Below are 25560 nucleotides of genomic sequence, written 5' to 3' on the forward strand. Positions count from 1 at the left end.
CGTTACGCCTCATGTGGCCCCCCAGACAGAAGGCAGTTGATTCGCGGTCGATCCGTTGTGTTCCGCGAGCTGAAAGAATTCCGCCACCAAATTTGCGTACGGGGTACGTGCTCCCGTCGAAGGTGAACCGGAGTCGCAGAAGCTTCAACGCATCGGTTCCCGCGGAGTTGAAGGTTTCACTTATCGGTTCCTCTCACGCCGTTCGCGCACCCATCCTATCCGAAAGCAACCACGAAATCGGTGGCCAGTTTTGGTGAGCGGTGTTATTCCATTCGTTGTGCCCCGGGTTTGGCAAGAGAACGTGGAATAAACTACCGGATGCAGGCGCGGAAAAGGGATGCGACTTTTGCGAGGGAGAAACCGTAAGTACGGAGTGTCCGCCACGGCGTTTCTAGAAGTTTTGCGACTTAATTCTCGTTCTATTCCCCCCCCCCGACAGCAGCACCACTATCGCCGTCTCCCGCGGGGACCTAGGACTTCTCCACGGATGAGGCCGCTGGTTGCGCGGAACACAACACGTCACTCGGGCGGAAGTTGTCAGCGACTGTGACACGGATGTAGAAACAATATCTGTGTGTGACGCAAAGCAATTGTGACAATGGGTGCTGTGGGGTCGTGAATCGCGTCGTGGCGCACTCTCGCAAATAAAGCACCCGTCAAGCGAGTGTTCGGAGCGTTCGGAACGCCGAAAAATAACACCAAATTGCCGTGAATGGGCGCTGAAATCCTGTTTCCGGTAGATGCGAAACAGGGGCAGCGTCAGTGGTCGTGCGCGTCCGTGGTGTGAGTGAAAGAGTAAGGTACACACAGTGCACACATCCCGTTATCGTCCCGTGAAACCCGATATGATCCTTTTATTACGCGCGCCTTTCGATTTCGCCCTTCGTAACAAAGTGTGAGCAAGTCCAAGGCCATCCATAGCAATACGAGTTTGCTGCTCGGGCCCGTGTACCGATCGCTGGACAGTAAAAAATCGCTCCGCCAGACAGCAGCAACATACGACGCCCAGCTGGCCGCTGGCGTAAGGACCCATCGCAAGCATGACGAAAAAATCGTTAAGAAAACCCATCATGGTGCTCCGAAGCCGTAAAACGGCCATCATAAAGGACGGCGTGATAACGGTAAGCAGATTAGCGGAAGCAGCCACGCACCCAGCTACTAGAAACCGGGGAGAATAAAATTAGTGGCCGAAGTTTTGAGGTGCTACAAGTCACGGGGCCGGATTTTATGATAGAAGCACACTTTACACGGGTACTAAACCGGAAGATTGGATTGTTGGAGCAACAACGGCGCATACGGCTAGTGCGCGATCGCGCGATCGTTTCTTCCGTTATGCGGAACGGAGTGCGTTCCGACCGTAAGATGATTGGCAGACGTGGAAAAATTACTAAACAATGAGCTATGGATTTCTATTGGCATCGCACGCGCTGGTATCGGGTATATGAGTTTTGATAAATCATGTCTTATCGTGCGAGTAAAGGGGCACTGGCTATGACCGTCCGATTTCGGGCATGATGGATGCCGGTAGAATATATTGGTCATAAAATGCTGCAAACACAGTTTCGCAATGTCTGGAGATAGCGCGGGCGGATGATGGCGGCCCCGATAGCGGTCCAGACACCGAACAGCGCGTGTGGTCCAGCTCGTGGTCTCTAAACCACCTCACGAACACAAGTGGGCGACAATCGAATTAATGATGGCAAACAGTGGCCCTGTTGTTACTTATTCAGAGAGGGTTCAGCGAAAAACAGTAACAAACGCACGTTCCATGTCTCTGTTGCCAACTTCTCCAGACCTCCACGGCAACAATGCCGCACTACTGTTCTTGTTGGATGTTTGTGTACATTACTAGGAACAGCCCGTCGTGGGGTATGTGCGGGCCACGTAAGCCAGCAACTAATGTAATTTGTGTGATGATCGTGTTGTGTGAACCCAACACGATGTGACTCCTCCGCACGAAGCGCACGACGACCCCCGGACGTGAGTGCCAACTAGGAAAGTTGTACATCCCTTTTTCTATTGTCTATTTTCTGAATTTTCCGGTGCATGTTAAGCAATGATAAATCTACAGCTCGTGGGCCGTAGAAGCTTCGATAATGTATGACTTCCCTCGAGCCGAACTTCTCGGATGTTGGCAATTAACAGCGCGGAACGTGCTGATGAATGATGAACGAAAGCAGCCGGAGTGATCTGGAGTTGATTATACTCCAGAGTCTACGCAAACCGGTTCTCGCTAACATTCCGATTCGGTAAACATTTCCAGCCGGGGAGCGATGAAAAAGAGGCTGGCGGACAATCGCGAGAGGGGAGCAGCCTCTTGGATGGTTCAAAAGCAGCATTGAAAAAGAAAACACAGCCTAGACCTTCCACACTAGCGGCCACATAGGCTTCGCCCCGAAGCGCAGCACCCCGTGGCCACTTTCTCTTGACGTTGGACGTACACGCGTCCCGAACAGCTGATCTGCGGCCAGCAGCCGCCGGAGCCTCGATAATGGTGCACTTACCTTGAACTTGACCGTGATGCGTGCGTTGGGATGTGTGGGGCTCTGACCACCACGACTTGGCTCTACTGCTTGATCATTTCTCTGCTCCGCTCCGGTTGGAGGTTATCATCGACCCCTATGGCTCTGACGCTTGCATGCGTCGTTTTACTGGCTTCTCGGCTTTCGAAAGGCCGGTCATTAAGCGCCGGCTATTAAACCGGTGGCAACCGGTAGGGGACGCCATAATACGCGCCTTGATGTGTCGACGTCAACCTGTTGCGACGGTTTTGTCTCACAGGTGTAAGTTTTGTGGAGCGCTTGTTCCGTTTTCTGATCTCATTTTGGAAGGACACCTTTTTTGGAACAGCTTCGTCTCGTAAGAAATGGATGATGGTCGTAGGTCAGGGTCGACGCTCATCTCGAGATCTGGTGACCCCCTACGGACGGGTAATGGGTTTGCGGGAAAGCTTTTTTTGGCGACCGGTTTGATTCCCTGCGGGGACGTTCTTATCATCGTACGTTGTCCGAAAAGTAAACTTTTCGCTGATAGCACACTGGGCCGCTTTCGACATTCTTTTTAATTAAAATGGTGCCATGTTTGATGACGAACATGGTTTATAATACGTAACGGGAAGCTGTACAAAACAAACAAACCAACCGCCTTGTGAGGGCTTCTGGTCGCCGCCAGCGACCGCGGCTGGATTACGTAAATTTACGAGCCGTCGCGTAGCATATGGCCAAAATAATCCGCCCGGAGCGGGGCGGAACCGGGCCGTGTGGCCGAGTGCAATGCTTTCGATATTTGTTTTTCCTGCTTTGTCGGGGCGCATGAAGTTGGCATTTTTGTGGCGTGTATTCTTAAGGCTCGTCTCCGAACCAACAAGACTGTCTACTCTCAAGAAGCGAACCGAAACGACGCTATCCGTTGGTGTGCGAGCCACGGCCACATGTGGCACAGATTACGCTTCAAGCTTCTAACACCCGCTGGCGGCCGGTCAGTCATCTTATTTGGCCTGCTCCTCGTCCCCGTGACGGGAAGGCTAAAATTTGTTCACAATCTGTTGCGCTCTGGACCGTTTTCGCTTTGCCGTTACCGTCCATGGGTACTCGGGGTTTGCATAATCATTTTTCTTGTGTATTTTTGTACATTTCAAGTTTTGACTACAGCCATGATGGCGCACGGATAATGGGATCTTTTTTTCTGGTTGGACTGTGGAAGACAAACTGCTGCAGAAGTCGTTTTCTACGGATTCGGATTAGGAGCGTTTCTTATTTTTGGGCACGGCCGTCTTTTTTAAGGCGAAAACTTCCTGCCGGGCGCAATACTTATGCTTTAACAACGACCGGAAGTTTTGACAGGCTGGTCTATTTTGTTCTAATTAAAGAATAAATTTTTTTAGTTGTGATAAATCTAAGTTGGTTAACAATTCTTTTGACCACCAATGTCCTGCCGATTTCAGGTCTGAAAGAATAACACGTGGCCAGCAGAAGCCGGCAGATTCTTGTCGATAATTAATGTTCAGTTTATCGTTGTTATGTCTGGTACATTGGTTGTCAACTTGACACGTGTTAGAACAACGCGCCGGTCGTAAACCCCGACAATTATAGTAGGCTCCGAGGCGAGAGAGAGGTTACATTTTTGTTCGTCAGGCGGGTTTTCCCTTCAGTGTAAAGTAGCATTTAGGGACCGTGTGATTTGCATACTAAATTGTGATCCTGGCAGGGGCACATCGGTCAAGGTACGTCCAGAACCGGTAAGCTTGTTTTGAGATTTACCTGATCTTTTGCTTCACTGAGAGCCGCATTTGCACCGCTTGAAATCCCAGACTGCAGCAGACCAAAAATAAATTAACCAACAAGCGGGGCCATAAAAAACGGCAAATGTCAAACGACCACCGGTGGACACTTCTGTTCAAGGAAGGAATTCAATTTTTGGATGTTTTTGCCACCTTTCGAAACGATTTCCTCCGTCCGTCATATCGATCGGAAGCATCGGTAGTGAGTTGACTGACACCATTTCCGGTTCGCTATCTATCTCGGGCACAGGGAATCGGGGTGTGCTGTCCACTTGACAGCTAGTCGCGGGGGCCACCCTGCGACGCGATGTTAAGCAAATCGGAAATGGTGATGATGATGATGCGCTTTGGGATCGATTTTCCCATTTCGCCATCTTTCAATTATCGAGACTCGGTGGGGCTCTTATCGTGCGTTCGTTGGCCGTTATCGTTGACTTGCGCTATCGCCAGCGAACGTGATGGTGCCGTTTGCATAGAAGACCCTCGCTGTTTGCTCGGTCACTAACGGGGAACGCCATCGACTGGTGCAAATCATGGCTGGCCACTAGTAAGTGTCTCGATTGCGGTTGTAGAACTGTTGAAGGACCCACCTGTTGTGCCATTAGTTGCATTGCTTGATTCGAAAAGGGGATGCTATTAGAGGCTCAAGAACTCACGTGTACATTAAAGCTACGTCATTAATCTCCGTTCCTTACACGTGCTAGAAGCGCCGAAAGTTTGGATGACTAAAACTGTTGTGGATTTATTACATAACGGCACCGATGCTGCCTGTTGCTACGCTGCGAGTTGAAACATATCCAGAAACCGTCGGTTTTCAGCTGATGGTGCTAAATTTATCACCTTTGTTCTAAACGCTCTGCGTAACGAGCTGCAAACGAGTGTGTAAGGTGTGTGACGAAAAGCGTGCTCAACACGTGATTTTCAGCACACCGACAACGTGCCTTTCTGGCGCGGCTCACAGTTGCTTTATTGTATTAATTTTCTCACATTAATCCGCGGTCCGCCCCACCGAGGGCCGGATATTAGAGGTTTGCACAGCCTTGAACTGAACAATCTGCCAGCAAGTGTCTTAGCTTCCTTTCCCTGGTGTCGCGTTCCGTCCTTTCGGCTTCTGGGCAGTTTTCGCGCCCCAGTTGGGCTTGTATTGATTGAGTTTAATTGAAAGTGATCAAGCCCCGGTTACTTCTTCTCTATAAATAGGTTCGCATTCCCTGCCGTGGTCGCCTCCTCGCAGAGACTGCAGACGTCTTTATGCGCCGGGTACGCGTGGAGGTGGCTATAACCACCATCTGGCGGCGACGACGACGACGTGATGGCGGCCTGTCCAATTGTCCAATGATTGAATTTGCATGGTTGCACTTTGGTGCTGTGCAACGTCTTTCGCGCTCTGTAACTGCATCCCCTGCATCGCTGCCGACCGACCATAATTTCTTGTGGGCCCAAATATGATTTGCTGGGGCGGCCATTTTGTCACGACCGAAACGAAGTGTTGTTTTAGTTTTCCAACATACAGTTTGATCAAAACTGGTTTTAATTTATTTCAATTCAAACAAATTACTTGCCAGCTACGATGCCTAAACATGTGGCTGGTGAAGACATCTCGCGTGCGTCACAAACCGCGACAAACGCTTGCGGGTGAGCTTGCGATAAACCGATCAAATAACGCAAGATCGCCATTTTGCAGTTTCTTCCCGGTCTCCGGGGACTTCTTACTGTGAAGGGCCACACACTTGATTATCGCCCTCCCCGAAGTCGGAGTGTTCTGGCAAGCGGCCTCTGAAGGGACTCCCATTCTGTGACTGCCAATTGGTTGGTGTGTCAAGCTGTCTAGTAGTAGCCCCGGCGACACAATAGCCCCCCTTCTGCTCCGGTGTGTGACGTCAACACACAGCCCTCGCCGGGTGGTCTGTTGTGATGTGGTTATTTTTTGCCACCATCGCATGGTTGACCACGTCGTTTGCGGTTTCATTGTGTTCACGCGATGCACACGAAGCGGGTCGCGGAACCCCGCCGTGCGTGACACGTGGGTTGCAGTGGACCCTCGTGCTGCGGCCAATAGAAGGGTGGATCCGTGGCCGTGGAACGCATTCTATGTGGACCGGTTATATTATGTCTCGCTTTGTTTGCTTTTCGGCGCTCCGACGACTACCAATGAAATACCTTCCATAGTCCGCCCACCGGGTGCTGTTCCTGGAATTGCGCGTGGGATGTTGAGAAGATTTCCATTTTCTTTCCCCCCCTGGTTTGGGGTCAATTTAAGGGCGCGCTCACTGATTTTGGTTATCTCCATGGTTTTCGGTCAAAAGGATGAACGGCATCTGTTTCAGGCCTCCAAGCTCCGGACAGTAATTAAACACGGCACAGAGTGAGATCACCGCGAGAAGGGCCGCGAGCGCGTAGGTGGTGATAGCATCAATTGCAAAAAGTCCCCACCGAGGCGAGTGATGTCGTCACGAGATTAGCATAGCGAGGCCGGCGGCGGTCCTCGTAATGTTTGCTGTGTGTCTGTATGTGTGATGTAATTATCAGATGAATTTACGGCCATCACATTATCTCGAACTGGGGGTTGCTTTTTATCATGCAGAGTTGATGAAATAGTTGCGCCTTCAATTTGACCAACTTGTCGCCTCCGGCGGCTGTGGCTTCGTTGAGCAATGGAAATGAATATTTATACTTTTAATCAGGTGCCACCCCGATATGTTGTGCTGCGCTAAAAGAGGGCAGATTTCGGATACCATTGCGTACCGGAAGGGACCGGACCCGCCATTGTATGAGCTCACTGCTGCGCTGTGTATACGGTCACTTATTTAATGTATGTTTGTTGTTCGTTTCGTTTCAGGTAATTACAACACTCACCCTCTGTTGGCAATAGGTTGAATATTTGGCTCTAGTATCCACTCACACCGATGACACGATGATGGCGAAGGTAGAGTAAGTTCAAACGTTGCTGGCGCACTGATCTCCCGCTTCCAGAGTGCATATCGCAGCTCCGACTGTTACTTTGTGTTGTCGATTTGGGTCCAGGTTCCGGTTCCACGCGAATCGATAATCTCTGCGAACAACAGCGGCTCGAAACATGTGTTCCGCCGCGCGGGTTGGCGCTACGTGACACGAACAACGGTCGCGCCCGTGTGGGGCGACAGTTGAGCTATCCGCACAATTTCGTTGCTCAAAACCTAACATTTCCTGGGATCGGTCGTTTCGCCGTTATGTTTATTTTGTGAAAGCTAAACAATCGTGCAAAATAACACTAATTGTGAAGTCATTTGTTTTTGGTGTTGGCTCGGGTTTCTTCGTACAATTTGCCCCTTTAGTTCGCGCGCGCCCCGTGAACTTTGTTGGTTGGTACCGTTCCTATCGTTTTCTAGTGTACACAAGGAACTCGGGAACGATAAGTTCTCACGTGCCATCGCACCTGTCAAGGCCTTTCGGTGCTCACGGGACGCGCGAGAGCCAAAAAGGGATCGAAGTTTGCGTTGGCTCAACGCCGAGCAGATGAAACTGAAACTCTGAGTTTGAATCACCTGGTGGGGGGGCCAATTCTGCTCTGTTTTTGTGCCAGTGCGCCCCATTTGGTGGTCTTCTCTCCACCAGACGGGGGGTCGCACACATCCTCCGACAGCCGCCAATGTTTGCTGAGCGTCCGACCACTCAGAGAGACACTCTCACAGCCAGAGTCCGTGCTGGCGAGACGATCGCACTCTCGCCGCTTAGTTCGTGTTTTGCTGTCGAACGCGAATCACCAGCTGCGGTTCGCGTTTTTGGTTTCTTATTTTTTGTGGTGAGAAAATGGTGGATTTTTGGTGAACCAAAGAAAGGGACACTAACCTGTCCTTTCACGTTGGGCCCGAGTAGTGAATTTGACGTGTGTTGGTGGAAGCGTGTGGTTGAAAATTAACCCCTCCCCAAAGTGGGTCCCATCTTGTAAGGAAGTGCAAAGCGAAGCCTGCTGGGTGTGAAATTCCGACTGTCCTTGTACGGATGTACCTTGTCCAATGGTCAATCACGGCACACAGCAAGCGGTGTTCAGTGCGACAATAATGTGTGAAGCAAGGGTTTGGGAGAATTAAAAAGATCCTTTGAAAGTGAGTACATTGCCGTGTTGAAGCCTTCTGAAGCTTACCCAGTGGAGAGAAGGCCGTAACGTGTGGGAAAATTCGTCCGGATTTCGCAGTAAAAGAACCCAACAGAGCAGGAAAGACAACTTGAAGCGTTCGAAGTGCACGAAGTGCACCGAGTGCGAAGCGTGCAGAAGTGTGCCGAAATGCAAAACACTGCACAGCAACATCACTCCACCAGGCAACGGCCACCGTGCCAGAAGGACACACGGCAAACACCTCCCAAAGTACGTATGCACCCGGGAGCAGCGAGCTTGAGAACACCCTCTGCGTACAGCACACGACGGGAAGTGCACCAACGGTAGCACGCGGTCCGAGTCCTTTACATAACTCCCAGCCTTGCAGAGTCCGGAGAGATTTATATTTCTTCCGATGGCGCATTGAATGGAGATGGAAAAGTAAAATTCCTTTCGCAACGTAATTCCCTTTTGCGATGGGGTTTCTGCTTGATAAAAGCACATTCAGCGCACGACGGACCCGACACTAACAAAAAAAAAACACAGACACGCTTCTCTAAAGAATGAACATTTCCAATCGACGGTCGCGGGATGTCAGTTGAATGGATGTTTGGTGTCGTAAAAAAAACAACCACCCAACGACTCCTTTTGAGGCCAGCCAATGGAAGATCCATTGAGCATGGTAGCGGCGCGGAGCATCGAAGTCGTCCTTCGTTGTCGAAACATAGCCAGAGAGAGAGAGAGAGAGAGAGAGAGAGAGAGAGAGCGAGAGAGGGAGATAGAAGAAACATAAACTTCTTTTCGTCTGCTGCTTCCACGGCCTTCTGCGTCGTCGTCGTCTGGTGGCAACTTTTATTGTTGCCCATTTCTCGGGCCAAATCTTCGGCCGTGTGGCGTATTTATCTAAGAACGGTTTCGCGAGAATCCGCCATCGGTTGAGCCCTGTCGAGACACCCTGTCTTCGTCGGTTGGCGTGTGGCGCGACAATCGGGAGCCTGCTCTACGGAACGCCAAGCCGGACGTTTACACCTTCTTGGAGGCTACCGATGGTTTTCGTTTAATTATGTAACATGGGTGCTCTCGTTCGAGTGGCAGTTGATTCCACACAGCACTGTTTGGGTCCTGTTGGATTGTGACAAACATTAAACATTAACCATTATTTTTAGGAAAATGAATTTATAAGAAATTAATTAAAACTGTCAGGATTGTGTTTGGCAGACGGAATGAATCCGCGTATCTGCATCCCATTACATAATGATGTGTGATTCCGGAGCAACGGCAGAAACTATCGCCCGTATGAAGCGGTGGGTCATTAGTAACGATTGCCCGGCTGTGCATCCTCCGGTCCGGTCCGAAACCTGCTGACGGATGCAGTCGGATGCGATCGGACGATTAGGCGAATCGCGTGACCGCCCGCGGGTTCACGTACAAAGTCATCGCTGGGCCAGATTGTGCGGCCGTGATGATAATGACCCTAAACGAGACAAGAATGTATGCTCGAATCGATCGACCTCTTACTGGGTGCGGGGCCTAGGTCAACCGGTCGCCAGCAACATGAGCCCGATGCTGCTGCTGCAGACTCATCCATCTTTGGGATCCATCTACGTTGCTACGCTATGGCCCCTGCCAAAAGCGTTGGGAATGATTAGAAAATCGCCTGCAAAGTTTTGGCTGCTCCCTCCTCGGATTGGCGCCAGAGCATCTGGCGGTTGGTAGCCAGCGTTTTCTTTTTTGCTGATCCTTGAAAGCCGTCAGCAGCTCTCTCCGGGAGGTGGATATTGAATTTGGCACCATTCTGTGTGATGCCCTGCCGCTCGCTGGGTTCACCGGTTACTTTCGCATTATGGCAAAAATCGATTTTTACTAAATTTCTTCCCCCGTCAACTCGAGGCCAGCGCGTTGAGCGAGCGAACGTTGCAGTTAATTCTAATTAATCGCCCCGCATTCCTAATGATGGTTATTACTCTAACGGTGTATTTCTAAACCATTGGCGAAGGTCGAGCGTTGAGCAGAGTTGAGTCTGACTTCTCTTCAAACGGTTTTCCCGGTACGTTTGGGGCTTCGGCATAACGCGCTGTGGCCATCGATCTTGCCACCACACCAAACGGCTGTCAAATCCATGTTTTCATTACTGCATATTTTATGAGCAAAAGGCTCTCTCGGCGGGTTCCAGTGGTACCAGCAATGGCCTGACGATGGCCCAGCATTGACTTTCTATGCGCCATTCTGGTTAGTTTTTGTGTGACTCACCAACCTACGTAGTTTTGGGGTGCTAATCCGGGCCTTATGGTGCGCATCGTTTTATCACCCTTTCTTGCTTTTTCCATTTTGGGGCGGATCAATAGGACGGTCAGCATAAAAATGACCACTTTTCTGGATGTAAATTTTCGAAAGCCGGAACATCGGTTAAAAGCGCACTGGTCATTCTCGGTGAACGTCCGTCGCCCATTACGTGGACCTAACCGGCCTGCGAACGGCTCTTTGACGCCTGGCTTGGGTCAATATTGACCAAACTCTTAGAGTGGCAAACGGTGTGTGGCCAAGAAACCCTACACCAGCCCCGTCTGTCTGAGAAGGTGGAAACTGTCTGAGTTCAGGCCGGCGGCGGAAAGCGCAAAATTAGCACCTTACGCGCGCGCACCCCTCAGATGGTGCTCGAAATGGCGGATGAAATTTCAAACCCTCTGCTGCGGTGCGAAAAACCGTTTATCTTTGATTGGTTTGTGCTGACTGTTGTCCGGCGCTCTGTGGAGTTGCAATCTTGGGCCGGGTGGGACTCGAGTGAGGCATTCGAGATAATATTGTAGAACTATGTTTGCCAAGAGTGCCCAAGTGCGCCCGTCAACGGTGTGTGAGGGAGAAGAGTTAACATTTTAGCTCAACATTATTGAGTCTTATCTGTAAGATTGTTGCTAAATTCGAGATATGGTGATAAATGGACCCCGCCAACGAGGGCTCCATTACGAAGCGTATTGAGACGAGGACTCATCAACATGACACCGTCGTTGAGCTCCTTTTCGGTTCAATTCGCCATTTTTGCCCCGCCCGAATGTTGTGGGCACGATACGTACGTGGGACAGACGGAAAACTTTCCACCTTTCTAATGAACGCGATGCCGAGAGAAGGCGCATTATTCATAAAGCGGCCTTTTTTCACTAAGTAAGTAACACTGCCGTCGCCCACAGTCGAAAGAAGAGCAGCGAACGGGAAACTTTCTTCGTTCTGTTCTGCATGGAGGCGCCTGGTGGCTGACGGTTGGTTACGAAAACATTCCGCGAAAACTCGCGGTCTGGTAGCGTGGGGTTATTTTTTGTGTTGGGTCTCAACTTTGCTTAGGTTGAACCAGCGGTGGTCGTCGTCCCACGTGAGGTGCCGCGGGCAGTGCTTTTTCCCGTTCGCCCCGGGAACCGTTTTTTCTCTCGACACTTTATACCCGCTGCTTTTTCGTGAACTGTCACGATCAGACGATTAATCAAATAATCTAAACCCTGGCATGTGCGAAGCTGCTCCTGCTGGTCTCCCTGGCTGGTGGCCTGCTGTAGAACCGCATCGTAACCCCGAAATGTGTATGTAACGCGTTCCGTAGTCCCATCTCCAGAAATACTTCCATTTCATACTGTGTTTGTGTGAGGTTTCGGGCACATTCTCTGGTTCGGATGGCTTTAACACTTTCCGTGACCCCCGAAAGATCCAACCGCAGGGAGGCGCAACGGTCGTGTTATTATTTTTATTATGTTTGTTTGGTTCGGATCGGTTCCGAGGGCGAGATTTTAACAAGAATCCTGTACTTCATCCATCGGTCGTTGACCGTGGTAGGGGCTTAGGACACGAATCGGCCCCACACAAGCCCCTAGCGGCTTTACAGCGCGCTTTTGGGGGCATCCCAGTGTTGGGTCGATGGTGGTGCTGTTGGTTCCTCGATTAGAATGTGAAATGTTTCTGGTGCGTGTCACCGTTGGGTGTACCGGTGTGCGGTTAGGCAAAAGTTATACGGCAACGCCGAGTTACTGTCACATGTTGGTCACAGTGACATGTTTATCGGTACAAGCTGCGGTTCCTTCCAGCACAGTGATTACAACCACTTATTACTCGTTTCGAAACGATTCCAGTTCTGGCAGTTCAGGAGGGCGAATCAAACAAACCTTTACAGAGGGGGCGAGAATTCGCGGGAAGTGCTGCTCAAAATAATTTCCACCGTCAAAGATCGCGGTGTCGTAGTCGTCTTTGTCCTTGATTACAGATTTCCCTCGCAAAGACTGGGAATGGGAAAATTCCACGAACACAATCGATGCCAGTTCTACTTCTCCCGATGCTACCGATCGTTCCGATGGCGTCATCGTTTTGAGTACCGACGGCCGCACCGATCAATGGCACTGCCGTCTCGGTGGCCCCGGTACACGTGCACTCGGCCGCCACAAGGACCTTGAGCAATCCCCGCTTCGACAGCTGTTGTAAATTACTGGCCGCTCACGGGTGTCTCACCGGCGGCAACCTACTTCTTCACCCGTGGCCGTACTGGAAGGGTGGCCCTCCGTGTCCTCGCAGGGCTGCAGGGGGTGGTGGTGGCGGTGGTTCGTGTGCCGGTTTTTTCCCGTTTTCCAACGGCACGCGATTCCATCGGAATTTTCGGAGAGCAAACGACCCGTGGGACATGCGCACTGACTGCCGTCGTTCACACCGTCGCGTTTCGATGTCCTGCTCTCTGGAGACTCTCGAGAAACACTCTCCAAAACCTGTGCCAACCGGGAAACAGGAGACGGTCGCGGTGAACCGCGAGAAAGGGGTTTGGCGCAAAGTTTGTTGATTTTACGTTCATGAAAGGATTTTTCTGATGAGTTTCTGTAAGATGATCACGGGGTCCGAGTTTCTGACTCTTTCTTCTCGGTGTCCGCTTCCGACTAAGGTTACCACCGGTGGTTCCGACTGCCTGCGACAATTAGCCTGATTACTGGCGGCACTGGCGAGTGTGAGACTGCAGACGTGGCCCGCTGCCAGAAGGCCTCGACTCGGCCGGTTGATTTATGGGTGTTGAAAGTTGCAGGTGAAGTTTGGCTCCCTCTCTGGGGCTCCGTATGCTAATCACTAATTGTGTGCCAGTGCGCCCATTTTGACGGAAGGAGTTCCGTGACACCGAACACCGCAGTTTCGTCCGGCAATGGTTGAGCCTGGTCATTAGCCAAAGATACAGTAACTGGAATAAGTTTGCCATTCATACTGTGTCCAACTGCAACTTTTAAAACATTGAAGGCTCAATGAAGTGTCCAAAATATAACTAAAATCATTATCGCGACATAAACGCCTCATTAAGGACTGCGAACTGCGTCCTACTTTCATTCATTTTGCGCCTCGCTTGACAGAAACCGGCGGTCGCAATCGGGGCCGTAGCCCGAAACATGGACTGTCACAGGTTTAAGTGACTTAATAAGCGTCCGGTGCGAAGTGTGTCAACGGGGGTCAGTAGCTTGCGCCTTATGCCGAACATCATTTGTGTCAATTTGCGGTCCACGGCCTCTAGACGCCAAAATTCGCACTTAATGCGATCCCGCTCTCGCACTCGGTCGCTCGCAACATTATACTGGTCAGCGTGCAGTGGTGATTTGGACTTTCTGATTCGTTAGACAAGATGACCCCGAAAGGGATGGGCCTGCAAAACAACTTCCTTTCGTCCGGGCTAGCCAGCCCGACACCGGATCTCAAGGATTGCCATTTCTTTTTTCGGGGCGGAGGGATCAGATCCGGATTTGGCGCGAAATCGGGGGCGCACAGCCGTTTATTTGTCCGGTCCGGAGAAAGTTGGCTGTGAGCGAGGTCGCGGTCCCCGGTGCGCCGTAAAACATAACCGTATCATAAATCGCTTATCTGCGCGTTTTGGCCGCTGGTTTTGGGTCAAGGCCTTTGTACCTTCTTTCTGTCGACATTTACTCGAATCCAGAGGGCTGTGAAATTTGATCTCATCGGCCCGCTGGTCGGATTTCACTCTGCGACCCGAGATGCTGCCAGGGGCATCCTGACGCTTCGTTGGGTTTTTTTTGTTTCCGCCTTATTTTTATTGGCACACAATACTGTGTTTGCGAAAGCTGTTCCCAAAGAGGGCCCTCGGGGCGCGGCCCCGATATGGGATATGGTCGCCCGTGTGGTAGCAAGGAATCTGTGTGATCCGAACAAATAAACAATATGAAGGTAAAGTGAAACGAAAATAATTGCAACCACTCACCAGAGCACAGCGCACCCCAGAGCACAGCCGTCGGGTGATAAAAAGCACCCGTTAAGAACGGATCGTAAAAGGGGCCAGGATTAAAAAAATGGTTAAATATTTATTTCATTAAGCTATCGACGAAAGGGATATTAATTTAGGGATCCTTAAATTAACGTTGTTTTGACGCACATGACTCACACAACATTTCAGCATTACGGTGAAGCAATAACTAATCAAAAGCAAACATTATAATTCCCGCATTGCACCCGGTAACCCTCTCCGGGGGACCGTATCGTCCTGCCGAAAACACATTTCGTTACATTTCGCGTGCCGTGGTCCATGGAGGTCTTTCTCCATTTCGGCCACCACCGTTTATCGTCGCAGCAGGCCAGGTGGGGTGGGGACGTGACATTTCGTGACGCTACCGGTCAACACGGAACACACCACAACCCAGCCCAGGAAGGATTTGTATGACGCAGACGTTACGACGACGCAGGCGATGCATTTTGCGGATTTTCGTCGCCTCTTTTTCCCTTAGCTCCCCCTCCCCGGCACGGAGCCATTTTGGTGCACCAAATAGCGTCGGCCGAGGGCCTTCAAGGAGACCCTTCTGATGGCAGGGTGCAGTGCAGGTTTTGGGCAGGCTTTTCAGGCCACATAGCCCAGGCGCGCGCACGCCTCGCCATCGTATATCGATCTCGGTTATCGAGCTCCAGGTGTGACCACCACCTCTCTCGGGGTCTTGGGGCTTTTGGTTGAGGCTTTTGTGTCGACCGAATGCAGTAAGTGGCTTGCGGCTTCGACGGAATTTTCCGCCGAGTGATGATGAGATCATCATCATAACAGGGATCGTATCGATTGGCGGGTGCTGAATGCCCGCCGGCACTTCGATTGTATCGTTAGAGGTGCTCCTGGCCAACTGCAACTTTACAAATTACTTCACGCTTCACGATCTGTCGGCAGACTACTAAAGCATCGTCGTTAAATCCATCTTCGGTACGTGATCGTGTACTCAACTCGTTACGCGCTGTGTTTGCGTAGGTTCGTAGGTTCGTAATGTTTTATGCATGAATCTCGCTACTAATTACATACTTTTTACACATCTGCTCAATGTCTGCTGTTAAGGTGAGGCATACAAGTAAGACACATGGTTAATGCCCCAGGCCGTTGGGTGCCTTTAATGTGGGCCGCGTTAATGAACTTTGCTGACTAAGGTCGTGAGGATGTGGAGTCTCTACCTACACGGTGCTTCCTATTGTGGCACCACCTTATTATGGCTTGATCAATTACATTTTACAATCACTTCAAAACACTCCAAATGCGTTTACAGTACTGAATCGTTGGACATTATTAGTCTTGAATTTGTACGATGGCAAAGAACTCATCTGGATTCCGTGTGTGCTACCGTTGTGCTACCGACCTGTCGAATGCTGGTCTCAGGTTCCCTGCTGTTTGTGAGTGTACATAAATAATCACAACCGAAATGTGTGTTACATGTGTTTTCTTTTAGATGAGCGTTTAAAAGTAGAGTACCGCCCGCACACGCACTTTCATCCGGTTCCGGCCCGTCGAACGGAACATCGCAAGGACAAATCATTCAATAAAAGAACCATTCCTACGTTGAAGCCCCCGGCGGTATTCTTCCCACACAAACGACGACGATTGGTGGGGCATCTACTCTGAATTCAGTGCCTATAAAACGAAACGAGAAGTATAACAACAGAGAAGCTCCGAGTTCGAACGTCGTATACCAGCCCCAAAGTGCTACGCCAATGTACAAACAAGTTATTTTATGGGCAGCAGCACTTGAAACCGCGTCCAACGTCCGTGTTGGGGGCCATCCTCATCATCATCTTGCGTTCGAGTATCCGGAGCACATATTTTTGCGACCAATCAACGCTTAAATTAACCGAAAAACGATAGTTCGTTGGTGCTCTCTCTCTGCGCTGGCGGGACATTTCTCCAGAGAAACCACAGGAACACCACATCCCTACGCGCATACCTCATCAAACCGGAACTGGACCGGAGATGTACCTACGTCTTCACGATCATAGATTCGGCACCCGACTGTGTTGGACAAGAATGGAACGGAATTCTCATTGAGCGTCCTGTTGAAGCGCCTGTAAAAGTGTCCGTCCGGTAGCAGCAGAAAGGTGTTGCCTGAAATCGCCCAGTACGCCCAGTCGGCGGAATCGGCTTGGCGCGGAAGCTGGCGCACGTGCAGAGCGGCAGTGTTCTCATTGAGCAACTAAGTTTATGTCCGCCGTGGTTGCCTAGTTGGCGGTCGTTGTTAATTTTAGAACCCGCGAGGCAAAGATCCATCATCTCTGTACGTCCAAATCCGCTGAGCCCGCCCGGGGAGGGGCTAGTCGCCGCACCAGAGTCTATTTAAACGTCCCGGGCCCCGAGCGTGCATCACGCTGCCGTGGGATGATCCGAGAAGGATTTCGCTGTGCTCTCGTGTTACGCCGCCGAGTCTGAATTGAACCCCGCCAGGCCGGTGCCCCCGAATTGTTGTTATCATCATCTTCGTTGTTGTTGTAGTTGCTGTTGTTGTTGTGGTTGCTGGTGGTGGAGAGGACGTCCGATGGAGTAACTGGTGGAGCGTCTCCGAAACGAATCTGTGAAGTGGAGTCAATTTGGGTGCTGCAGGAAACGGTATAGTACAAGTGATGGAGCCTTCGTTAATGCTTTCGGCTGTGGAGGACGCTGTTGGTGTTGGAGGAGGGACCCCCACCAGCTCCAAGGTGGTGGCGGTGGCCAACCTTTCCCGGCCGTCGGCGGGATCGGTTGCGATTGGATGTGATGCCGAAGTCTGTGATAGAAGTAACTTGGTAACTGGCGGTGCCGATGGAAGCAACGGCGGCGAGACTCCGAGGAAGGTGGCCTCCACCGAGACGGTGGTCGCCGAAGACAGCTGCACGGACACCGACGATCAGAATAGCAATTATCTCAGCATTAGCAACAGTCGTAGCAGCAGCTGTTTCGATCTGCCGGCCGAGTGTGCGCCGATGATCAGCGGAAGGCCGGCCGGCAGCGAGCTGCCGGAAAGGGATCGGGCCATGATGGATCGCCGGCGGGACTGCTGCAGTGTCGTGGAGATTGAGCCCCCGCAACAGATGGCCCTTGTGAGGGAGGTCCTTTGTAGGCAGAGTCGGCCAGCGGTAGAATCGAGTGGTGTGTCTGGACAGCACCAGCCGGTGGTGGCACCCGATGATGAGGACGATGAGGAGGAGGAAGACGATGAGGATTCGTCCATGTTGACCCACTCGGCGGCTACGACCGCCACCGTTTCGTCGTACAAGTCGCGCATCATCAACGCCAACGAGCCCGACTCGGAAGCAGCGGTGATCGATGCGACCGACCCCGGCAGCAGCAACAGCACGAGTGTGCACATCGTGGATAATCCGGTTAGCGACACGGCCACGGTCGACCTCGGTGCGCCCGCCACAGCCGCTGGTAGCCGGCCAGCGGTGGGGTCCAGCACCGCCAATCAGCAGCAACAGCAGCACGCCCGAGTCACGACGACACCTTCGAGTCTTAGCAACTGCAGTGGCCTACCGACCGTGACCGTGGTGCAGCTGAAGCAGAGCAAAAATCTCATCTACTTCCTCCGATTGATCTTCAATCACTGTAAGGTTGGTAGTCTCACCTGGGCGTTCCGCGTCCGATGTCTTTTGGGATATCTTTTTCCTTTTCCGCGTCAACCGGCCTACGAACCTGCAAATGGAAACTGAACCTCCTGCGCTCGAGAGGGTACGAAAATTCACTCCAACACGAGAATTGTGCGGCAAACACCGGTCACCGAGAGTGCGAATCCGTGGGGAGGCGACCACCTTGGTTTGTCGTGCGTACGTGCGTAATGCTCTCCACACACCCTGCAGGAACCGTTGTCGCGCAACGTAACTTGTCCCGAAACTTGGTCTTCGGTCCGGTTGTGGGGAGTGTGTGGAGTTTGACGCAAATCCACACACCCGGTGCCCCGGTGTGTGATGTTTGTGTCGTACATGACGCTGGACACGGAAAACAAGGTGTTTATCGTGCAAATGTTGCTTTCCCGTAATCTGGCAACACGGCGGACGACGGGTGGCCACGGTGCTACTTTGTGGAACACGCTACGCTTGTGCGCTTGTCAGCTCAACAATTACCACTCGATGTTTGATTCCCGACCTCCACATTTGTTGATTTGCCAATTAAATTGATAAGGGCCCAGGGTTGTTGTTGATGGTTGAAAGAAGCCCACATTTACCTCCATTGCGTCATTGGGTTGTATAATGTCACATCCGTCAACGTCCGGGTTCGGAACAACAACTTTCTCGAACGATTAATGATTGGACCCGGACAATTGGCGTCGTTTTTGAAGGTTCCACCGATTCGTTCCCCGATCCTCCGTATCGTGTTTCTGGATTTTCGCTGTCCCCAAGTGTGCCGCCAATTCTCGGGAAGGCGATTGCCAAAAGCGTACGCGAATTTATTGAATTTTATGTGCCACGTTGCCTTCGTCATCATCACTGCTCTCTGTCCTATGTGTGTGGAATATGTGCCTCTGGATCCTTGTTTGCAGCGCTCTCATCAACCGAAATCCAGCCCTTATTAAATGTACATTTGTTTTCGTTCCAACTTTCGCAGAGTTCCGGCATCGGTGAGCCGAGCGTGTATCATGCCTTAGTAGTCATATTTTTGGAATTCTTCGCCTGGGGCCTGCTCACGATGCCCGTGATAAATGTAAGTATTCGCGAGCGGCGCACACACACTGTACACGGAATTGCGCAATAATAGCGCCAAGCGGCGCACCGCGGTGACACATTATTCGTAAATTATATTAGCGACCGACTACGGCCGGGGGCCACAAATAGATGCCTAGTTTTATGTAATGAAAATCTCTCGGCGAACAATGCGCGAACGTGACCCCCTGACCGAGCGCGTTGAAGGGCACTTGGGGTGAAGAAAAGAAACGGGAAAAGAAGGTGGCCAATTCCGCTCGGGATGACGACGATGCTAGATAGTGCAGGTTTTTAATTCTCGTTTCTTCGCTCGGCGCACAGGTCCTCAATCAAACCTTCCCGGACCACACCTTCCTCATGAACGGGCTGGTGATGGGCATCAAGGGTATCCTGTCGTTCCTGAGTGCACCGCTCATCGGCGCCCTGTCGGACGTGTGGGGCCGGAAGTTTTTCCTGCTCATCACGGTGTTCTTCACCTGCGCTCCGATACCGCTGATGTCGATCAACTCGTGGTAAGTGCCCTGCTCTCTGCCTCAAAGCGGCCACAACGCCCGTAACAAACTGAATGTGTCTTCCGATCCCTCTCCCCGCGCAGGTGGTTCTTTGCAATGATCTCAATCAGTGGCGTGTTCGCGGTAACGTTTTCGGTTGTGTTTGCGTACGTGGCTGACGTGACCACGGTAGAGGATCGGTCACGAGCCTACGGTCTGGTGTCGGCCACGTTTGCTGCCAGCTTAGTAAGTTCCGGGGCTCGGTGAGGTTTGATTCTCCGGTTCGGCAAGATGATAGCCCTTTTTCTTTCCCCCCACTCACCGTGTGCAGGTTATTTCACCCGCCCTGGGGGCGTATCTGAACGATAAGTACTCGGAGCCGCTGATCGTGGCCCTCGCGACTGCCATCGCCGTGCTGGATGTGTTCTTCATTCTGGTGGCGGTGCCGGAAAGTTTACCGGAGAAGGTTCGCCCCAGCTCGTGGGGGGCACCGATCAGCTGGGAGCAGGCAGATCCGTTTGCGGTAAGTTGGTTGCGCTGTAAGTTGCGTTAGTGAAATTGCTGGTGGTACTGAAGCGTTGATTTGCAGGCACTCCGTAAGGTTGGTCTCGATCAAACGATCCTGATGCAGTGCGTCACGGTGCTGCTGTCGTATCTGCCCGAAGCTGGACAATATTCGTGCATCTTCGTCTATCTGAAGCTCAAGATGCACTTCAGCTCGATCGACGTGTCGATCTTCATTGCCGTCGTCGGTATACTAAGTATACTGACGCAGGTCATCCTAGGCGATCTAATGAAGTGAGTCCCTGTGGATTACGAAATATCGATGATGCGTACTAATGTCTCTCTCTTTCTCTCTTCCCGCCACAGGGCACTTGGTGCGAAGCGTACAATAATAATAGGATTACTGTTCGAAATGTTGCAGCTTCTGTGGTACGGCTTTGGCAGCCAAACATGGTACGTTCCTCACCGTCGTCGTCATCGTCGTCCTATTTCGTCGATACTAATTTAGCTCATTCTCCACGCACAGGATGATGTGGGCAGCGGGTATCCTGGCATCGCTAGCGTCAATTACGTACCCCGCGATCAGTGCATTCGTGTCGATACATTCCAACCCGGACCAACAGGGTAAGGGGAAGGCGTGGCGGCTTGGCGTTTCGTGATATACCTTTAACACGCATTTCATTACGCTTTGCAGGAGTGGTTCAGGGTATGGTCACCGGAATGCGCGGCCTGTGCAACGGTTTGGGGCCGGCCATGTTCGGCGTCATATTCTACGTGTTTCACGTGGACCTGAACGACGAGCATAACGTGCCGGCGGCGGCCGGCGGTCACGCCCTGAACGGGCTCGGTGCCGGTGGCGGCATATTCGACAGTTCCGACGCGCGGTTCGTGCGCAACGAAACGCTGCTGCACGGTGGTGGTGGTGGCGTCGGTGCGTCGTCCGGCATCGGTGGAGTGCACCATCATATCGAGGACGAGTACTCGCAGCTGATGCCGGGCCCACCGTTCGTGTTCGGTGCCCTGATGGTGATTTGTGCGATCGCCGTCGCCGCCTTCATTCCGGAAGTGCCGAGCGACAACATCCGGCGACCATCGGGTGAGAAGAAAAGTAGCTATCCCTTTCACCGTTCCCTTTTTTCTTTTCGTATGTGTTTGACTATCGGTGTTCTGTCCACTAACATAATGGACTAACAAGTTCGCGTGTCAACCGCGGGTGGTGTTTTGAATTTTTTAACAAACCCTGTAACCCTGCACCCTGTGAGAGGTGTGTGTTGCGTGTTCGCGCCCGCCATTGCGAGGGGGTCCCCCTTAATTGCACTTTCACTACCAGCCGGGCGGGGATACTAACAGATCGATAATGGTGCTTTTCCTTTCTTCTGTTTTGGAGTCCCTCTACACTTTTCGTGTTTTGTGTTCCGTGTTTTGGTGCTACTGCGGAGCCCGGTCTTGGATTTACTGTGTCCCTATTCCACTATCCTTTTTTCTTCTGCTTTCTTTTCCCCACTTCCAGAGAGCGGCTATCGGTGCCAAGACCGATTGACGGTTGTGATTGGAGACTGATTGCTTGGGTCGCGATACGGTGCATAAAAAGGCAACGCTAACCGCCCAGACGTACCGCGGGTTTGAATGAAGGAAATGTAGTGAACCCCCCACGCCTGTGTGTACCGCTGCGCCGTCTCTGCGATGTTGCCACTTTTCTTGCCAAGTTCTTCCTTTAATCCGTTCCCACCCAATGCACACGCTTACCTACCTACGAAGCGGGAGAGATAGTGTGTCCCCTGTTTTCAAAGTACGCCACCACCTCTTCGGGGGGTCAAACAATGATGATCACACTTTTCTCCGTTCTCACCGTGTGCCCTAAAGCAGCGGGATCCCTCATCCCGGCGGAGGCAGTGTTTATCGACCGTAATTATGATCACTTTTTCTTTCTACCACCTCCAACTTCTTCGTAATTCGTTCATTCATCAAGCCACTCACTAGAATTTTTCCACACCAAACAACGGCCTACTTACGGTTCACACATTGCCAAGCGATTCACATCGAATCGAGCTGGCGTGGAAATGTATTTGCTCCGTTGCCTAGGAGATATAGTTGCGTAGCTCACAAGCGCAAGTGCTGTTAGTATTTGGCCTTCTAGTAGACACTGTTTTAGAGCCTATTGCGCTGCCGCAGACAAAATCACACCGTAAAATGCATCACGTACTACTTTGCCTCTAGCTCTAATTTGCCTCCCGTTTGAAAGCTCCACTGGCTGCTAGTTTTTCCACCTGCAACAATACCGTTGTCTTTCGCTCTTGTAGTGACCAAAGTGTAGCCCGTCGCTAATCGCCACGTGCTCACGACATTAGTGCCCAACCTGATCGATTGCTTTTCTTTCTGTTTTCAAACTCACTCGAACACCACCCGTAGGACTCTCACTGGACGTGGATTATGAATACGAGCGTGGCCGGAAGGTGGCCGGCCCACTGTCACCCCTGATGCACCAGGATTCCGCGCAGCTATAGTTTAGCAGTGCCGCCAGCCCACGGCAGCACTGGCCAGCCATCGTCCATCGAACGGCCAACGAAAGGAACAACGTTCCTTCGTGGTACGCGGTGCACTCGGCCGGGCCACTATCGTAAAATCAGCGCCCCGTCGTCACCGCCCCCAAAAACCCCGATCGTCATCATCGACACTAGTTTGTACAATCTTTTTCTAGCATCTAAGAGGAAGCAATTGCGGAACAGGGCATCCAGGGGAGGCCCTAAGTGGAACGGATCGATGATCGGACCTATTGAAGTATGGCATTCGTTTTGTGTTTTCTGCGAGCTGATCGTTCTGTCTCGCTTTTTTTTGCCAGAAGAGTGTTTTATGCATCACTATATGATCATCTTCCTTCTTGTTTTAACCAAAACACTCGGCCTGTTTCGTGCAGAAGGAAGTTCCTCAGAACCAAAATTTTATCAACAACTCCGTCAACCTGCGTTACACGCTGCATTATTAAAAGGGAGTTTTCTGTTTGTTGATATCAATTTCCTTTTTACGTTGGGACCGAAAGCTTTAAAACTGATCGTCGGTTGTTGTTCTTGTTGTTGTTGTTGGGGAGGTGTTGGTGTGGCCCCTCAGGGCGCGGCAGCTACCAGGAGAGAGAAGACCGGCGGAGAGCGCGATTATGGAGGATTTTGTTTTTCTTTTGGGACGAACCTGCTCTCGATGTCGAGTCAATTGATGGACGTTCACGCATGGTCAGACACCGTTAGTTGATCCCCCCTAGGCCTGGCTGTCTGTGGCCGGTCTTGAGTGTTGGACCTCCTGGTGGGGTAATGGGGGCAGAGTGGCAGGAAAAAATCCGAGTGATAGTAGGTGATAAGGTTAACGTTAACGAGTTGTGCGATGGTAAGGAGCTGCTAGACTGTCCCGACGAGAGCGCGAATGTGATCGGTCAGCATATGTGTGTGACGCGTACGGAATCGTAATGTAGAGAGAGAGAGAGAGAGAGAGCGAGCGAGAGCGGACAGTACGAAAAATGTATATCCTTTTCGCTATTGTCGCCACTGGGTGTGATACGATTAAGTGTATTTGTGTAAATTATTTTAAGTGAACCTTTGTAAGATTTAACACGTTTTTGGGGCATCGCGTTACAGGATTGATTTCGATTTTAATACCATCCAAAACTGGTGGAGGCCGCGCCGTTGTTGGGGTAACAGTTTGCGCGGAGTACGATCATTTGAATGATTTCGTGACACTTGTCATTTGTCTTGTGTACTAAGTAGCAGTTTGTGCGCAACTTTGGTCAGTAGTGTTCGGCCTCTAGCGGTGTTCGTTTTGTACTTCAAAACTGTGCGCGATCGTGCAAGATATTGGGGGCCCCCGAACGTCACACGAAGTGGCAGCACCCAGAAGAATGCTGGGCCATTGTGCTATAGGTACGACAACAAAACACACACATTAGTAATGTAACACAGGATGTGCTGCAGCGCAAAGTAATAAGAAGAAACGCAAGATCGAACACTCGATCGTAGTGTGATGAAGTGATCGTATCGTAAAACTACCAGGCGAAACACACTGTTTAGTCCAAAGATTATGCATTAACTTGTGAGCTATTAGGGCTAGAAGTTTAGAGAGTAAAACCAGAAGCAGAGTAAACACTTGCGGCTTCAACGCGCTAGAGGCGTGTGATGCGCCTGTTGTCTGCATCTGAGGCCCTGAAATCAATAAACCACTTATAAAAATCTAATGCAAAACAAAAGATCAGCAGCAGCAACACATACCTATTTAGGCAAAGGCGGTGGCCCCCGCAGGCTTCAGTAGACAGAGTTCCGTTGGCCCAAGCGGCGAATACGTTTGTAAAAATAAGAACCGGGTTTTGTGGCTGTGGCCGGTGGGGGTGCAGTCACAAAAGTGAAACAAACCGAGTAGAAGATTAATCAAAATATGGCCCTATCCTTGGCCCTCTCCGTATATTGATTGCGCGCGCATGCATTGCGCCGCTCGTGGTGCAACCGGGTGGCGCCGGATGCACCACCGAAGAGAGCACCTTTCCTTACGCGCACGCGCAGCACACACAATATCAAAGAAGAACTGAAATGTGTTCGCGTGTGCTCCGTTTTCATTTTATGCGCCCAGTTTTTTGCAGCGCTATAGTTCCAAAGTTTTGTATGTTTTCTGTTCTCCTCAACCCTTTTGGCCCCGCCAACAGCACCGGGCGAACGCCTGGTGTGTGCCATCTGGGGGTAACCCGTAGACGGCGACGGGGGTTTTTAGAACTCACGAGATAATAATTATGATAATGATAACAATGCGTAGACGTTACTCTTTATAGCCTCTTGTCCTTTTTCTCTTGCGGGGAGAGGGAGCAAAATGATAACAAAATCGAGCAGAGACAAGACCAGCCAGCAGCTGCGTTCCTTGCCGTGTGCTAAGAGGAACGGACACAAACACGTGTCCAGCCCAGCCCAGTTCAATAAATTTGTAAATTGTAATTGAAACCACGCAGAGACTATACAGCAATAGTGCACACAAAAGGCAAAAACAGACACAGAAACCAAACACAAAACGTGCAGAAGGACACAGTATTCAGCAGCGTGTGTTTGTTGGCGTGGCCGAAAACCGAGAGTGTCAAAGAGGTAGAGCGAGAGATTGCGCGAGACAGGGTGTCCGTGAGGCTGTTTCCGTTGGCGGGGGACAGGTTACGGTGCGAAAAGTAGGTCAAACGAATGGTGGAGAAGAGGACGAGAATAAAAATATTGGTAAATAATTTGATGAAAAAAGGATTTCGCGGTGTTTGCCGGCATATTTATTAGTGTTTAAGG

At 51.2% G+C, this 25560-nt stretch overlaps 1 protein-coding gene across 4 annotated transcripts; it reads left to right on the forward strand.

Annotated features, from left to right (window-relative positions):
- The first annotated feature begins 967 nt into the window (after positions 1-967).
- LOC131205817 (hippocampus abundant transcript 1 protein) lies at positions 968-25492 on the forward strand. 4 transcript variants are annotated; one of them, XR_009156773.1, is made up of 11 exons: positions 968-1121; positions 19180-19275; positions 19596-19786; positions 19870-20011; positions 20097-20288; positions 20355-20563; positions 20636-20722; positions 20796-20893; positions 20964-21377; positions 21780-22174; positions 22679-25492. XR_009156773.1 is itself a non-coding variant. In XM_058198077.1 (11 exons), the coding sequence occupies exons 1-11, from the start codon at positions 1041-1043 to the stop codon at positions 22771-22773; spliced, it is 1476 nt and encodes a 491-aa protein (XP_058054060.1). In that variant the 5' UTR covers positions 968-1040; the 3' UTR covers positions 22774-25492. The 4 variants fall into 4 exon arrangements, 3 of the variants coding, with proteins under 3 accessions (XP_058054060.1, XP_058054058.1, XP_058054059.1); XM_058198077.1 differs by lacking the exon at positions 21780-22174 and having other exon boundaries at positions 20964-21118; positions 21248-21377; XM_058198075.1 differs by lacking the exon at positions 21780-22174.
- Positions 25493-25560: the final 68 nt, after the last annotated feature.

Source organism: Anopheles bellator, chromosome 1 (genome assembly GCF_943735745.2).
Source record: "Anopheles bellator chromosome 1, idAnoBellAS_SP24_06.2, whole genome shotgun sequence".
Taxonomy (NCBI): domain Eukaryota; kingdom Metazoa; phylum Arthropoda; class Insecta; order Diptera; family Culicidae; genus Anopheles; species Anopheles bellator.